The following is a 17,969-nucleotide window of genomic DNA, read 5'->3' on the forward strand; positions in this document are numbered from 1 at the left end:
CATCTCAGAAAGAATTCAGTGGATAACAAAGTGATAGGTAAGAAGTGGATTTATTTAGAGAGAAACATATTCCATAGGCAGAATGCAGTCCATCTCAAAAGGCCAGAGCGGCCCTGGGAGAAACTCACTCCACAGACAGACTGTGGGCCATCTCAGAAGGTGAGAGGCCCCGAAATATGGCGTGGTTAATTTTTATAGGCTGGGTAATTTCATAGGCTAATGAGTGGGAGGGTTATTCCAACTATTTTGGAGAAGGGACAGGGATTTGCAGGAATTGGGTGACTGCCCACTTTTGGGACTTTTATGGTTGGCCTCAGAACTGTCACAGCACCTGTGGGTGTGTTGTTTAGCTAGTTACAACGAGCATATAATGAGGCTCAAAGTCTACTGGAAGTCAAATCTTCTGCCATCTTTGACCTAATCGGTTCCAACCAGTTTTTGTTGTATCCTCAACAGCTATGTCATTCTTTTAAAGGTTGTGCCCTGCCTCCTGTTTCATTGATACACTTAACTTCTCAGAGTCCCAGCAGCGTCTGTGGTCATTTGGGGGTAATGTTAATTGCTGCTTCTTCAGTCTCAATCCACATGGATATACTAACTTTAAAACTTAATTATGGGATAGGGAGGGTGGGAGGGAGGGAGACGCAAGAGGGAAGACATATGGGAACATATGGTTATGTATGACTGATTCACTTTGTTATAAAGCAGAAACTAACACACCATTGTAAAGCAATTATACCCCAATAAAGATGTTAAAAAAAAAACAAAAAAAAAAACTTAATTATAAGTTAACTACCAATAATACAATAACACATGTTTTGCCAATGAGGTATAGGTTTGAAAAGCCACTCCCATTCCAGCTCTTGGTTTCTTTCCCATATTCTGGCTCTGAGAGAAACAGCATCATATATCAATCAATGGTTAAAAGTTTAGACATCATCTTATCGGACATCACTGAACCTCAAAAGATGTTTTCACCTAGCCAGCATCATAACTACATCCTCCATAGGTCTTTCCACTGTTTTGCAGGTTTGTTTTTTTTACTGGATAGTGGGATATAGGGTGAGACCAATGACTCTCATATATATGAGCTTTTGTTTCACTTCTCTTAGTGTAAAATGATTTTCTTGGTCAGAAGCCATGTTGGGTGGTAGTATATCACGACAAGAAATAAAGAATTTGGTAAGTCCACAGATGGTGGTCCTGGCAAAAGCATTGTGGACAGAGAAAGCAAATCCGTATCTAAAATGAGTGTTTCCTTACTATGTATAAAATAGATAACTAATGAGAACCTACTCCATAGCACAGGAAACTCTACTCAGTGCTCTGTGGTGACCTAAATGGGAAGGAAATCTAAAAAAGAGTGGATACATATGTACGTATGACTGAATCACTTTGCTGTACAGCAAGAAACTAACAACATTGTAAATCAACTCTACTCCAATAAAAATTAATGAAAAGAACAAAAATAAAATGAGTGTCTCTTTCACTGAGGACAAATTGTTGTTCTCTGCATGGTGGAAGGGGTCCAGCGTAATAAACCTACTACCAGGTGGCTGCCTGGCCCCCCAACTGCCATAACAGTTGCTCAACATTGATCTGTGCTTTTAGCAAGTTGAGTGGATTAGCCTTGGTGACTCCTTATAAAATATATTCCTGCCCCCATGCACTTTGCACATGAGCCCACTGAGTGAGCAAATAGATAGAAAAAGAGGCTAAGTGACATCCAGAATGTACTATTTTTTCCACCTGATTATTGAGAGCCACCTCTTCTGTGGAAGCCCTCTGCTGAGCAGAAACACATGTAACACATATACATTCACACTCTAGGCCTGTGCTGTCTAATATTGTGTCAACTAGCCACATGTGGCTAAGTTAATTAAAATTACATAAAATTAAAAATTCAGTTCCTCAGACACACTAGGCACGTTTCATGTGCTCAGTAGCCACGGGTGGCAAGTGACCACCATGTTGGAGAGTGCAGGCATAGAACATTCCCACCGATTGGACAGCATTTCTAGTCCAGGCCCCTTTTCCAGGCCTCTTTTTCATCAGTCCTCCAATATTATTCTTTCCAAATCCCTGATCATCTGGCCAAACTATTAGAAACTTTCTATAAATTAGCATAGGTCCATGCCTCTGGACATCTCCCTTTCCAGGCAAAGTGAACACAAGCTTTGCCCACTGAGATTTCCCTTCCCCCTGGTCTTAAGGGCTACCCCTCAGTTGGGGCTGTATGCCACAGCAGCCCTACTTTTTTTGTTTTAAATATCTTTAGTGAAGTATAATTGCTTTACAATGTTGTGTTCGTTTCTGCTGTATAACAAAGTGAATCAGCTATACATATACATATATCCCCATATCCCCTCCCTTTTGCGTCTCCCTCCCATCCTCCCTATCCCACCCCTCTAGATGGTCACAAAGCACTCAGCTGATCTCCCTGTGCTATGCAGTTGCTTCCCAACTGCATATCTATTTACGTTTGGTAGTGTATATATGTCAGTGCTACTCTCACTTCGTCCCAGCTTAGTGGTTGCTGCATATTGTACAGAATCATATGTACATCAGGCCCGAATTTATTCTTCCTTGGCTAACTGGTCATAGGGAACTCCCCATTAGGCCATAGGTTTGGGTTAAGAGAGGTGGTGATGCAATAGAAGTAAGTACCACTTGCTAATGCAGCTTGGAACCTTAAGGACCTGCTGGGGCTCAGTATTTTACATAGCAATTCTGTTTGAGGATGGAGTACTACTGCACATGCCCAGCTCAATGCTCAGTGAATAATAGAACACCTCATTTCAGGAAGGACAGCTCAGGTTACTCGATACTTGATTTCTCATGGCCAACCATTCAGTCTCCACCAGGGCCAGTCACAAGCAAGGACCTTTCTCAAAAGGCAAAGAGATATTATAGGAGGAGAGATGACTTTCCTCCCAAATCATAACATTAAACTACAGTTTTCCAGAGGCTCTATATTGCTTCCTCAGCTGCCATGGAAACTTGGAGCAACTTTGGGTCTGCTGGGTCATAAAGCCCAAGTGGCAAAGCAGTTTGCACCGCAGCCTGTCACAGCACAGATCTTTGTCTTGCTTTGGGCACCACTAAAACCATACAGCCTTGAAGGTTGCTTGATAAATGGGTTGAAGGCAAAGGTGGTATAAGTTGATTCAAGACTCTGAAGAGGCATTCCAAGCACTTGGCCTCTTCTACCATCAATAGCCCTCATGCCTCAGGTCAGAAAGCCAACAAAGAGAATCTTCTATTCCGGATTGTCTAGTTTGACTATACATTCAAGAATTGGGGAGAGGGCTTCCCTGGCGGTGCAGTGGTTGAGAGTCCGCCTGCCGATGCAGGGGACATGGGTTCGTGCCCCGGTCTGGGAGGATCCCACATGCCACGGAGCGGCTGGGCCTGTGAGCCATGGCCGCTGAGCCTGTGCGTCCGGAGCCTGTGCTCCGCAACGGGAGAGGCCACAGTGGTGAGAGGCCTGCGTACCGCAAAAAAAGAAAAAAAAGAATTGGGAAGAAATCACTGAGGAGATTCACAAACCCACTAGGCCCATCATGAAACCTACACTGAGCCAATGAATCACTGCAGACCTACTCTAAGACACTGTATGTGTTCAAACTCCATTTTCCACCTTACTTCCTTAAGCCCTCACTCTGAATTGTGAACCTCAGTCTCATTTTGGGTTCCAAGGTATTAGTGTTGACTGAGAACCACTGTACTGTATGTAATTCCCCCAAAGTCTAGATAGTTCCCTTTCTCCAATGCCCAGTCACCTGGGTAAAAGGCCACAGTCCTCTTTGGGGAAGGCTTTGGAGAAGATCACATGCTTGTGGCAGCGTCACACACAAGGTTCTTCCTGAAGACAACCTAGCAAAAGGACCCTGGGTCTGAACTGACTCAGGTCTGGGGATTGAGTAAGAGGCCATTACTCTCCACTGTTGTCATTCAAATTGGGCCTCTGTTCACCAGACCCAGGTGCATTTATATATTTATTCATTTATTTAAAAATACAACTCAATTAAAACTTTAATAGGCTGTTCATCTATTTTAGTCCTGTAATCACTGTGAGCAATTAACTACAACCAAAGATCGCTACGAGTCAAACCATTTGGTTAAATCTCTGGCCCTATTATCTAATAAGAGTAATAATGCCCACCTTGTATCAGGGGGTTAAACATTGCCACTTGATCTCCGACACGCTGCAGTACCATCATCCCCACTAAAATCAGGGCTTCAGTGTTGGCATCTCCCACCATCATCCTCAGTAGGAGAGCATTATAGAGCATTTCAAGGAATCTGGAGCTCCCCTCACCAGTGTATTTGGCAAAGCCTGGGGGAAAGGAGTGTCTTCTGAGTGACGTGCGGGTCATAGTGATGAGGTGGTGAGCAGGTCGCCCATGACAAATCTACTCCAAACTTCCGATCTACTTAAGACTTTGGCTTCTTTCCTCTCTTATACCAAGGAAGCATGGCATCTTAATGTCATTTAACACAGGTCACTGTTGGGTCCAAGTTTCAGTCCACCAACCAAGCAAACTATTAAAGTCACGTTAGACGTTAAAATCAACACATTAAATCCTGAATCTCTGGTAAGCGCATCCATGTCAATAAATTCAGCCTATTCAACATTATATTCCTTTCTCCCTAGTGTAATGCCTTACAAATACAGTCCTACCTGTATTCCTCAGGTTTCTGCCAATTTAATTTGGCAGAATCTTTCCATTCTTTCAATATGGCAGTCCTCCTAGGTGAGTCCCTATACTCAACCCCCTCTCCCCAGGACAGGCTGGGATCTGACTCTAGTTGTAGGATTGGAGGCAAAGAGAAGCAGTAGTGGTATAGGGTGGATGTTAAGAATAATAGGTATCCCTGCACAGGTAGCTTTCTCAGGTGGAGTCAGTAGAGTCCTCGGTGCAAGGGTGTTTAATCTGAGACAGCAGGACTGCTTACGCTGCTAAGAGGGGCTCAGTAGGATTTCTAGGTCCAGGGTGCTCAAAGTTATTGGAATCCTGTCAGATGTTCTCGTTCCCAATTCTCAGATTTGCATGTGTTTCCAAATAAAGCACTATTTTTCACATAAGAGATGTGGCAAGTCTATGAAATCAACTTATGCTGCAATTCTGCCACCTACTTGATGAAATTTGGGTTTGGGATATATTGACCTGCTGCCTACATGAAGGATGTGCTCTGGGTCTCTGAGTATGCCTTGTACCAATAATTAAATCCCAAGCTGGACACTTTCTCCTCTTCGGCTCATTAACGTGGTCAGGTGTGGCTCGCCACCCCGCACTCCTTGGCGTTCTCAGTGCCTCTGTAACTTTGTAGCAGTCCTGTGGTCTGCCAGAGCACTTCACCGCAGGCAACTACGTTATCATTTAATCAATTTTGGTCATGGATTGCTAATATTAGTGACAAGATTAAACTGCCTTCAAATCCGACCGGCTCAGACACTAAGTCCAGACTCCCTGGAGCCACTTCTAGAACCAAATACTTTATTAGTCAGGGTTAGGTCAGGAAAACAGCTTTCACTCTACTTCAAGCTGGAAGACTCTCTATATGTGGAATTAAATGCTCACAAATCTACTGGGAAGGTTGGGGGAACAGAAGTCAAGGAAAAGACCTATTGGCTTTCAGGAATTCTGGAAGTGCAAAATCACAAGAAGCTACTCTGTTTTCTGTATGCCTTTTTCAGCAGAAAGGCGTTGCCAGTTTCCATTTCGTCAACATCAAACCTGTATTCAGCAGAGTATTCCCATACTTTTAAATGTTTTTCAGCATCTGAAGAGCAACCAGGAATTGTCAGAGAAGCTGTCTGGGTTGCAGCAGGAGAAAGAAGCTCTACGTGAAGAGTATGGGCAATTTTTGAAGCGGCTTGATGTCCATGTGAGGTAAACAAAAACAAGTTCCCTTTAGAAGACTGAGCTACTTCTTAGGGAGCCAGAGCAGGGGATGCTCACAGAAGTGACCTTTCAAGAACGCCAACACCGATTTCCTTCATTCCCAAAAGTTCTATCTATAGGGCTTTTCCTAGGGAGATATGGGGCCTCATTCCTTCCCAAGAGAGGGAGGAGGAAGGGAATTACTATTTATTGAGCTCTAGTGGTAGCTAACATCTTGCTCTTCCCCAAATATACCCCCTCACTTGCCTTCAGCCTTCTTTTTCCCTTGCGTACTTTCCTCAGTCTGGACCACACTCTCCCTATTTCAACTCTTCATTCTCAACCTAGGAGTCACCTCCTCAAGAAGCCTTTCTTGACACCTCCGGCCTGGGTTGAGTGAGGTGTCACTCTTTGTGTTCCTGTAGCCCTTTGTACATGGCTCTCTGTAATTATTTAAGAACTTGCCATGTTGTTTTGAAATAACGTGACTCACACCTGTCTTCCTCACCAGACTGTAGGTTTTAAAGGACATGGGCCATGGTCTTACTCATCCTTTTATCCACAGTCCCTGGTATATAACAGGTGCTCAATAAAAATTTATGTTCCCAAACTACCTGCTTTTTCTTCCATTCCCTGGTCATCATCCTACCAGATTCCTCCCGCTCTCTTCCTCTCTGAAGTGTAGCTTAGTAGTTCAGAGTACGGACTCTGGAGCCATATTGCTTGGGTATAATTACTGGTTCTACTAGGAACTAGCTGTGACCTTGGGCAAGTTAAATAACCTCTCTGTACCTGAGGTATCTCATCTTTAACGTGGACAAAATAGCCATTCCTATCACATAAAGTTGTTATGAGAGTTAACTGAATGAATATATGTAAAGCGTTTACTTAGAACGGTGTCTAGCGCACAGCTGTTATTATTATTATATCTACTTATTTTTAGTTTTTAACCATGACCCACCTCTCTGCTCCTAGCTCTGCGCCCCTCTGCTCTATTCTTTCTATAGGTTGAAGTTTCTTATTCTCTTATGTTCTCACTCACCTACTGTGTTGATTGTAGTTATGATAATGATTTAAAAACCATTTTCTGAAACTCCAGACCTGTGGTTGAAAAGCAACACTGTTTTAATCAGTGTATTTCATTCCTTGACGAGTAGTCAGCACCAAGCAAGAACTTTAGCAAAACAGCTCAGGTTAAGTCTAGGCCTGCTGGAATCAACCCTCACAACGTAGCCCAGAGTTAGTAAGAATTACCCACTGGTCCTGTGATTGATGTTTTTATACAAAGTAACACATGAAAAACCATTTTTGTACATATATTTTTCATTTTAAAAATTATTTTTATACAGTAAATTCCTAGGTGTGGAATTACTAGTCCAAAAGCTGGAGGTATGGATCATAAAATGTATTATCAAACACTCAGAAGAGGGCTTCCTTGGTGGCGCAGTGGTTGAGAGTCCGCTTGCGGATGCAGGGGACACGGATTCGTGCCTCGGGCCGGGAGGATCTCACATGCCACGGAGCGGCTGGGCCCATGAGCCATGGCCGCTGAGCCTGCGCATCCGGAGCCTGTGTTCTGCAACAGGAGAGACCCCAACAGTGAGAGGCCCGCGTACTGCAAAACAAACGAACAAACAAAAAAAGTCATTCAGAAGCATTCTACCAAAATTTTCTGCCATCGTTATATGAGTAGCAATTTCACCACATCCGAATTTGCATTGGCTGCTACTTTTGGTGGGGGAGGGCTGTGATGAAATTTTCCCCAGTGTTCTTTCTTTTAATTGAGGTATAATTTACATATACACAGATTTTAAATGTACAGTTTGATGAGTTTTGACAAATGTATACGCCCACCTAACCACTAGCCCAATCAAGATACAGAACATTTCCATTATCCCTTGAATTTCTCTCCTACCTTTTTGCCGTCAGTCTGTATCTCTTGCTCCTCCTCCTCCTCCTAGGCATCCACTCTTCTGATTTCTGTTTCTCCTAGAATTTCATCAAAATGGAATTACACTGCGTGTAATCTTTTGTGTCTGACTTTTTTTTTTAAATAAATGTATTTATTTATTTATTTTTGGTTGCGTTGGGGGTCTTCGTTGCTGCATGTAGGTTTTCTCTAGCTGCGGCGAGCGGGGGCTACTCTTCGTTGCTGTGCATGGGCTTCTCATTGAGGTGGCTTCTCTTGTTGCGGAGCACAGGCTCTAGGCACGAGGGCTTCAGTAGTTGTGGCACGCAGGCTCAGTAGTTGTGGCTCACAGGCTCTAGAGCGCAGGCTCAATAGTTGTGGCACGCAGGCTTAGTTGCTCCACGGCATGTGGGATCTTCCCGGACCAGGGCTCAAACCCGTGTCCCCTGCATTGGCAGGCAGATTCTTAACCACTGCGCCTGTGTCTGACTTCTTTTGCTCAACTTATTCTATGATTTTTAATGCTCAGTTATAGACATTTCTTTGATGGCTAGTGAGGCTGAATAGTTTACCATATTATTTGTCCATACCCTTTAGGACAGTGGATGCTAAGCCTAGCTGCACATGCATGGGCCCCAACATAGATTAATCAAATCAGAACCTGTGAGGATAGGGCTTAGGGATCAATACTTTTCTAAAATCATCCCCATGTGATTCTGATGGGCACCTAGGGTTGAAAACTACAACTTTAGGAAAGAAAATGGAAGGGATTGTCAAAACTCTAGGTTCATTTTTGTTCTCATTCCCCTGATCCCACTCCTGACCTTTACAAACAATGCCTATTTTTTTCCATGTTTTCCCAGCTACTCTTCCAGAGGAACAAATTCCTTGCCTTTTTGAAATGAAAATAAATGAAAGACCATCTGGTTTTATATAAACATAAGCAAAAGTTGTCCTTAAATTTTAGAACATGAGTATTGTGCTGTCTTATTGTACAAATTAACAAAGCCAAACATAAACTTAGAAAATCCGCATGTTCTTCGGGCAAGTTGGCCAACAGAACTTCTGGCTAAACTAATAGGTGTGTCAAATAACCAGCCTGCTATGGAAGGGAAGGCTCTAAGCTCTCCCCAGCTGTACTGCATCTACGTTCTTTTCACACCATGTAGCACTACTGAAAGAAGCCTGAATATCAAGCAATAGGAGCCAGTTAGGTCAAGTATAATACATTCACTTGATGGAACATAATACAGCTGTAAAAGATGGTGGCCATGAAGACTAGATAACAACATGGGAAAATGCTGTGATACAATAAATGAAAAGAGAATAAGATAATTTTAATGTAGACAGTGTTTTAAAAAAAGATGCTTATAAAAAGACTGGAAGGAAATACAAGAATATTATAATACTGATCATACGGGAGTTGGGTTTTTTCCCCAAATTGTCTATAATCTTTAAAAAATTAATTAATATTTTTATAGTCCAAATGGCAGGATAAGAGAGACAGAAGCTGTCTGGCATGGAAGCTGCAGACGTGGGTTTTAATATCCCAAGGCAGAAAGGGTAAAAGCAATTCCAGAAATACATGTTGTGTTTCAAATGATGTCAAAAATCAGAGGAACTGGGCTTCCCTGGTGGCGCAGTGGTTGAGAGTCCACCTGCCGAGGCGAGGGACACGGGTTCGCGCCCTGGTCCGGGAAGATCCCACATGCCGCGGAGCAGCAGGGCCCGTGAGCCATGGCCGCTGAGCCTGCGCGTCCGGAGCCTGTGCTCCGCAACGGGAGAGGCCACAACAGTGAGAGGCCCGCGTACCGCAAAAAAAAAAAAAAAAATCAGAGGAACTGTGAACAGCTGGGAAACTCAGAGAACAACAGGTGTACTGTTAGATAGTGTTAAACCTCTGAGGCTATGGACCAGAGGATGCTAAAATCCGGTGATATCTTTTGCCAAGCTCTTCCTAGTATAAGGGAAAATGAGAACATTTATGAGGTAGAAATATCTCCCTGTAAAGAACATAAGTCACAATCTTCAAAAATAGGTACCTCATATTATGTCGTGGGTGCTGCACGGGCCACAGAACTGAACAGGTCTAAGGCAGCTTTATGAACCCAGGTATCTAGAGCAACTCCATTAATTAGAATGTAGGTTGAGTTGCTGCAGCAGAGACACTGAATAAGAATGTCTTTAAAAAGGGAGGGTTTTCTCTCTTACCTAAAAGTGCAGGATGGATGTGGTAGCTCCATGTTTCCGGAGTCTAGACTCCTGCCTTGTTATTGCTCCAACATCTTTAGCACTTAGCCACATAGTTCAGGTGGTTCACTACCATATCCACATTTCTTCCAACAAGAAGGGAGAAAGAGGGGACAGCAAGAGCATTCCATTCTCCTGGAAGGCACACTACTTCCACTCGGCTGTTGGCCAGAACTTATTCCCATAGCCTCATCTAACTGCAAGGAAAGCCAGAAAATGCAGTTCCTATTTGAGCGACCAAGTGCCAAGCTAAATCCGGGGCTCTATAATGACAGAAGAAGGAGAAAGTGGATTGGGGACAATCCCCACAGTCAGTCACTGCCACACGCACTGACAATCTGGTGACAAGGCCCGGTATGCATGTCTCTGGCCTACCAGAATTCAAACTTCTCTGCTTGGCATCTGGCTAACAGCTAAATTAATCTTCTAAGGGAACAATATAGAAAACGATTCTTTTTTTTTAATTTTAATTTTACTTTTTTGGCTGCATTGGGTCTTGGTTGCTGCGCGTGGGCTTTTTCTCTAGTTGCGGCAAGCGGGAGCTACTCTCTGTTGCGGTGTGCGGGCTTCTCATTGTGTTGGCTTCTCTTGTTGCAGAGCACAGGCTCTAGGCACGCAGGTTTCAGTAGTTGTGGCTTGTGGGCTCTAGAGCGCAGGCTCAGTAGTTGTGGCCCACGGGCTTAGTTGCTCCGTGGCATGTGGGATCTTCCTGGACCAGGGATCAAACCCGTGTCCACTGCATTGATAGGCAGACTCTCAACCACTGCGCCACCAGGGAAGTCCCTACAAAATGATTCTTTTATTTGCAATCAGCAAGTAGGAGAGAGAGGGGCACTACTTTGGAAAATGGAAGAGTCTTGCAAAAACACATTTAGAGGTAAGATATAACTTACAAGAACATAAGACTCTCTTGGAGTAGCTATTCCATCATAGTTTGACTAGAATTAGTATCTAACTAAGTCTGCTTTGCTCTTCCCCTCCCATCTGGTTCCTAGTTTTTATGTAAAACAAAATATCTCAGCAAGAGAAATTGACAATATCTGGTTTGCCTGGCTTTGCTGGTATTATAGCACTGGGGCATAGTGGGAGATCACAGGCTCTGGAATCAGATTCTCCTCTGTAAAAGTAACTTCCCTCTGTGTCAGGAGTCTTCAAGACCACCCTCAGGTCTGGAGGTTCATTAGGACTTACAGATCTTAGGAAAGGTTTTACACTCATGGTTATGGTTCATTACAGTGAAAGGATACAGATTAAAAAAGCATGCAGCGAGAGTTCAGGAGAGATAAGATGCAAGCAAGCTGCCCATTGTCCTCTCCCAGTGGAGTAGTATGGGCAGTGCTTAATTCTCCCAGCGACGTCGTGTGGCAATATATATGAAGCATTCCCAGCCAGAGAAACTCACCTGAGCCTTGACATCCAGGGACTTAATTGGGGATTAGTCAGGAGGACAGAGAGCTCCTGGGATTGACCTTAACTACTTAGTCTCCAGTTCTCCAAACTCTGAATAGTCAAACTGATCCAGCATGGCCCAGGCCCAAGGTGAACAAAAATGCATTCACCATGAATCATTTTGTTAGCATAAAATATCTGGTGTGGCCCAAAGCCACCGGTACACAGAGACATTATTATCAGGCAGGATATTCCAAGGGCTTAGAGGTTGTCTCCCAGGAACCAGTCAAAGACTGGAAACCCAGACCCACTGAGTTTACTGCACAGCATCCATCTCCTGGGCCACAGAGTGAGGACATCACCTTCACAAGTTTGCTTTAAAAGCACGCGAGGTGTCTTGTGATAAACCTGGAGCACACGTTAGTTCCCTTCACTTAGTTAGGACTTCCTCCAATTTGAGTGTCAGAGCCCCAGACAGTTGACATAGGCAAACTGCCCAGCATCATAGGCCTGAATGACTGTGCCCTCCCATGCCTACACTGACAGAGAGCAGATGCTTCATTCCTTAAACACTTTTCCTTTCAGTTAAAAAGGCATTATTCAAATCTCTAGGCATTCAGGGAAATCAGAGGCTAGAGAGAGCATTAGAATACTGTTTTGTTTGTTTAGTTTTTCTGATTTTAAGAAACAGGATGTAATTGACCACAGGTAACAAAAAAAACCTGACTAATACATTTAAACAAACTTTTTTTTCTTATATAACAAGAAATCTGGAGGAAGATGATTATGGAGATTGATTCAGCTGCTCAGTAGCATCCTTAAGGACAGGCTCTTTCCCTCCTCCTCCTCTGCCATGCTTGGCGGGCTGATGGCTTTGTCCTTAGGCTTCACACCTCATGGTTACAAGGCAGCGACTGTAGCTGCAGGTAACAGCCTCGGCAGGAGGGCAGCCAGAGCAGAGAGAGACCTTTGTTCAAATTCCTGCTTTTCCAGCAGGACTTACCTGTCTCACACACCCAATCCCCACCCCAACCCACCCTGCACACACGTGGGGCACACCCACCTTCCTTGAGATCAAGGAATCCTTACGGACACCTAAGTGAACTTGAGTTCTGTTAGCAGGAATGAAGAAAGGCCATTCTGCCCTTACAGCCTGCCACAAGTAGTCTGTTTACAATGAAACAGAAGTAGTGAGGATGTCCCCCAAGGGTTTCTTCCAAACTTTAGCCTGCATCAGAACCCCCTGGAGGACCTAGTAAAACACAGATCCTCCTCCAGACTTTCTTATTCTGTAATTCTGGGATAGAGCCTGAGACTTTGCATCTCTAACAAGTTGCCAGGTGATGATGGTGTTGCTGGTCAGAACACAGTTTGAGAACCATTGCTATTGGCTTAGAGCAAACCTCGTTTAGGGACATTAGCTAGAGCAATGGTTTTCAGTAGGGGATAGTTTGCCTTCCAGGGCAAGGAGATACTTGGCAATGTCTGGAGACTTTTCAGGTTGTCACACTGTAGAAGGTGCTACTAGCATCTTGTGAGTGGAGGCCAAGGATGCCACTAAGCATTCTTCAAAGTACAGGTCAGCTCTCTACAATAAAGAATTCTCTGGCCCAGAACGTCAGTAGTACAGAAATCCTGGTTCAGAGTGATTTTGTGTTATTAGACCTCATAGGTTTAATCTCGGAGAGGCAGCAGTGAGCGGTGGCGCGAAGCTAGATCTTAATTCCCTGCCCAGGAATTGAACCTGGGTAGCCTGTATGAAAACCAGGAATCCAAGCCACCAGACCCCCTGGCTCTTGCCCCCAGTGAAAAATGCATTTCTCACGGAGGCAAAAACTGTAAAAATGGGTACGAAGTTTATTATTAGAGACATACCACAACAACAAGTTGGGAGAGCACACAGAGAAACAGTTTGTTTAGTTAAGATAGAAGCAAGGCAGAGATGCACACCCGGAGAGAAAGGTTGTCGGCATCCCACCTAATGAGGAGGAGTGCAGTAAAGAAGCGGTTAAATTATTTACATAGGGCAGTTCTTCCGGGTCTTTGTTTACCTTTGGCCAATTACCTGGCTTCTTTTTCCACACCTGACCTGCCCTAGCACCCTCCCCAACATGCGTGCGCAACTTTTTTCCAAGATGGATTCCAGCCCAGAGGCATATGGGCCGCCTTAGCATCACATATTATCGGGTGGTGCCCCCTCCTTTTTGATCCCCAAGGAGGCTTTCTGCACACATGTAGTGTCTCCCTTGCCCCAAGGATGGGAAATGTATGACCTCTTGTTCTTTTCCTCAAACGGGTTTAGCCCCTCTCTGTCCCTGCCGTGACTGTTATCTTAAGGCATCCACAGGAGACAAAGCCTGGCTGTTTACCCTGTCTCTGCTGTTACTTCCATTTCACAGAGCAAAAGGAGGCTGGCTGTAAATGCCTAACCTGGAGCCCACCTATCTCCTGTCTCAGGAAATGCAAACACAAGGCTAGTTACTTGTAAGTGTCCGGCCGGAAGCCCAACTTTTTCTCTCCCCAGGAAATGTGAACAGGAGGCCAGTTGTAAATGGCTACCCTGGAGCCCATCTATTTCCTGCCTTAGGTTCAAAGTGAAAGTTCTTAATTTTTCATTTGAAGAAGCACTTTCTGAGTAACAATATTCTCATTTGGAAAGCACAGTCATCTTCAGAGCAGTTTGCCTAGTGGTGGTATGCAGGCTTTAATCTATTTTCTTATTTACTCAGGATTAGCTGTAGTAGTAGCTTGAAATGGTAACTCAGATTTTTGTTGTCTTTTTTTTAATAGCAGGTTTATTGAGATATAATTCACATACCATACAATTCACCCATGGAAAATGTACAAATCAGAGGCTTTTAGTTGTACATCCGTCGCCACAATCGATTTCATTACCCCAAAAAGAAACTCTTTAGCTATACTCCCCAGCCCCAGGCAATCACTAACGTACTTTCTTTCACTCTATATTTGTCTCTTCTGGACATTTCATCTGAATGGAATTGTAAAATATGTGGTCCTTTGTGACTGGCTTCATTCACTTAGCATAGTGCTTTCAAAGTTCATTCATGTTGTAGCATGTATCAGTACTTCATTCCTTTCTGTAGCGGAATAATGTTCCATTGTACAGATACTCCATATTTTGTTTATTGATTCATCAGTTGATGGAAACTTGGGTTGTTTTAACCTTTTGGCTGTTGTGAATAGTGCTACTATGGACATTCATGTACAAGTTTTTGTGTGGACATATGTTTTCATTCCTCTTGGGTATATACCTAGGAATGGAATTGCCAGATCATATGGCTCTACTTTTAACCATTTGAGAAACTGCCAGGCTTTTTCCCTTTGCCATTCCTACCAGCAGTGTATGAGTGTTCCGGTTTCTCCACATCCTTCTCAGCACTTGTTATTATCTTTCTTTTTTATTTTAGCCATTCTACTAGGTGTGAAGTGGCATCTCATTGTAATTTTGATTTGCATTTTCTTTATAGCTAATGACGTTGAACATCTTTTCATGTGTTTATTAGTGGTAAGTCAAATTTATGTCAGACTCAGTAAGAGTCTTGAGCAGAGACATATAGAATTGGCATTTAAAAGTCTAGACTCAAGGCAAGGACTGAGAGCAAACCCACTTATCTGGAAAAGAGACAACATAGAAGTAGTGGGTTATATCACTGTCCGAGGGTGTAGCCAAGAAGTAGAAAATTTTAAATCAATGACTGAATCAGTGGAGCAGGATTCCGAATTGATAGATGTCAGGGATCAGAAGTCGAGGAGTTTCCTGAGTTGGAGATGAAGGAATCTTGTGTTATTTAGGACGTTGTACTTGGTCCATTCTCCCCACCCGGGAGGCAAGAAGTCCTGCAGATGTGAGGCAGGACAAGTCTCCATCTGTGGTGCCAGAGGCCCTGACAAAGCAAGAAGAGGAAACCCAAGAAAGGTGCATACTGAGGAGGCAAAGTAGTTTTCACTGTGTTCAGGTGCACCTATATTTAAATTTGCTTTTGTAGAAACTATAATGAGAAACATCACCACCACAAAGCCAAGCTTCGCAGAGTCAAGGATCGTTTAGTTCATGAAGTAGAACTCCGAGACGAGAGAATCAAACAACTTGAAAATGAGATTGGAGCCCTGCAGCAACAAATGGAAAAGGTGAGGGGAAAAGGTGAGAGCTCACTGGTGATGCTGGTGTTGGTCATCTGGAGGAAGCCCACTCGTTTTTTATGTATTTGTGGCCTCTTCATAGCCCAGGTTTCCATTTCTTTTCTTTGCACCCTTTTTCAATTTGAGTAATTGTTTAAGCCCTGCACCAAGGTGTGTAAGACTCATAGCGATGCTAGATCAAATTAGACACTGAAAATATTCTGCACTGCTGCTTAGGACTAGTGTCTTGCCTTCAAATGAAAGTATCTTCTTAATCACCCTGCAGCAGAGACTTCCAGACCACCCTCCGTAACTCATTCCTACTTTATGCAGCCTTCATTTTGCCTCACATTTCTGTCAGTTTTAAATGGCAGTGAAAACAGGTGACCCCTATTCTTTCATCAGTCCTTGACTAGAGCCTTCAGGCTGTTTTCTAAATATCCCTGGTTTCTTTGTTTGTCTTGTCGCCCCTGTGTGACTTTCTAGTGTGTGGGTAAGAAGGAAATGGGACAGATGAATGGGATCAAATGACAAATGGCCTTGAGAGCATTAAACTACATCCATTCAAAATGGAGAGCAACTGATTTGGCCAGGAATGTTTCCCTTCTGGAGATCCCCAGCCCATTTCAGAATTTTGAAAACATTGTCCTCAGTCTTAAATTACTCATTTCTTCACCCAACAAATTTTCATCATACCACCACTATGTGCCAAGGATACCAAAACAGTTGATGTAAATTCAGTTATTCCATGGGCTATTATAGGACTCCAGGGTAAGAATCCTTCGATTACACACAGAAAACATTTGAGGATTATAACAGATGGGTCACCATTGTTGTGTTTTCAGTTTTAAAAAATCCTCTTGATACTCCAAACTGCAGTAAAAAAGGAAAATATGTTAGATTTTGCAGTACCCTCCTATTTTGGCACTAATTCATCCAACTTTTAAAGACTCAGATCCACAACTAGGAAGACAATATAGAAAGTATAACAGAAGAAAGTAGCAACCCTGGTTCATGGGCCCCCCAGAAATATCATCAACCTATTCTGTATTACCCGTTCTTCCTTGTGATGCCTGCCTTCCACTTCCAGGCTTACATGGCAAAACCAGCCTCCTGCTTTCAGCAGGCATGTTTCCTGACTGTACTGTGTTCCAGTGTACCCCCAAAATCCATGTCTACCCAGAACCTCAGAATGTGACCTCATTTGGATGTAAGGTGTTTTCAGGCATAAACAGTTAAAACGAGGTCATACTGGATTAGCGTGAACCCTAAATCCGATATGACTAGTATCGTTATAAGAGGAGGAAAAGACACACACAAAGACAGACACAGGGGAAGAAGGCCATGTGATGATAGAGGCAGAGATCGGAGTGATGAAGCCACAAGCCAAGAAACACCAACGATTGCTTGCAACTACCAGCTAGGAGAGAGACATGGAACAGATTCTCCCTCAGCACCCCCAGAACTACCCCTGTCCACACCTTACTGGCCTCCAGAACTGTGAGAAAATAAATTCTTGCTGTTTTAAGCTGCCCAGTTTGTAGTAATTTGTTACAGCTGTCCTAGGAAACGAACACATCTGCCCAAAAAACCACAGGCCTCCATGAAATTAACTGGAGACTGCAAGTAAGCAGAGGCGAGGAAAGAGTGGTTGGTGTTGGCCTTGGACAGACTTGGATGCAAAGTCTAGCCCTGCCGCTTGATAGTTCTGTGACCTTGCCCGAGTCCCTGTGCATCATTTTCTGCCTCTGTAAAATGGGGAAATAATTAAAATACAAAATGCCTAACGTGGGACCTGGCACATATAAATTTTCATAAATGTTATTTTCTTCTTAGTGTAAAATCTCTTAGAAGCGTGTGAATCAGTAGATGTACCACAGTGGTACAGACCTGGAGCTCCTGATTTTACTTATTTTAGGGCCCGTGAACCGGAGCCCCGAGCATACAAAAGCTGGGCTCACTTTCTAAGCACCTAATCTCCAGAAAATAATGCCACTTTGGGGGGCTTCATTCCTTCAGCCTTCTCTTTATACAGTGAGCCAGCTGAGTCCTCTGACTGTGTGACCACCCAAACCAGGTTTCCCCAAATACTTTATCCTATTATTAGAGCAGATGTCCTGATTTTTTGGTTCCAAAGCATACAGTATTTCCAACGGACAGGGTGTCAGTAGCCTGCCCCACTCAATTTCCTTTCTAATCCAGTTATAACTGCAGAGAGCATTATTTGTGGGGTAGCTGCTTATATTCTCAATCCTTCTCATAAATATATTTAAATAATAGCAGGAAAGACTATTGTTAGACATTGAAGGGTCCTGGATGAAGGACTTTAAGATCTGGAAGAGTTTGTTTCAAAACATACTGTAATCTCCTTCCTTACAATTCCTTAATAATAG

At 43.5% G+C, this 17,969-nt stretch overlaps 1 protein-coding gene across 3 annotated transcripts in view; it reads left to right on the forward strand.

Moving 5' to 3' along the window:
* CCDC30 (coiled-coil domain containing 30) overlaps nucleotides 1-17,969 on the forward strand; it is a 170,036-nt gene that overhangs the window by 140,810 nt on the left and 11,257 nt on the right. For all 3 annotated transcript variants that reach the window (XM_060020491.1, XM_060020474.1, XM_060020480.1), the window contains 2 exons: nucleotides 5,785-5,897; nucleotides 15,444-15,585. In XM_060020491.1, coding sequence (XP_059876474.1) covers nucleotides 5,785-5,897; nucleotides 15,444-15,585 — 255 coding nt within the window. The remainder of the gene's footprint in view (nucleotides 1-5,784; nucleotides 5,898-15,443; nucleotides 15,586-17,969) is intronic.

This window comes from Delphinus delphis, chromosome 1, assembly GCF_949987515.2.
Source record: "Delphinus delphis chromosome 1, mDelDel1.2, whole genome shotgun sequence".
Taxonomy (NCBI): domain Eukaryota; kingdom Metazoa; phylum Chordata; class Mammalia; order Artiodactyla; family Delphinidae; genus Delphinus; species Delphinus delphis.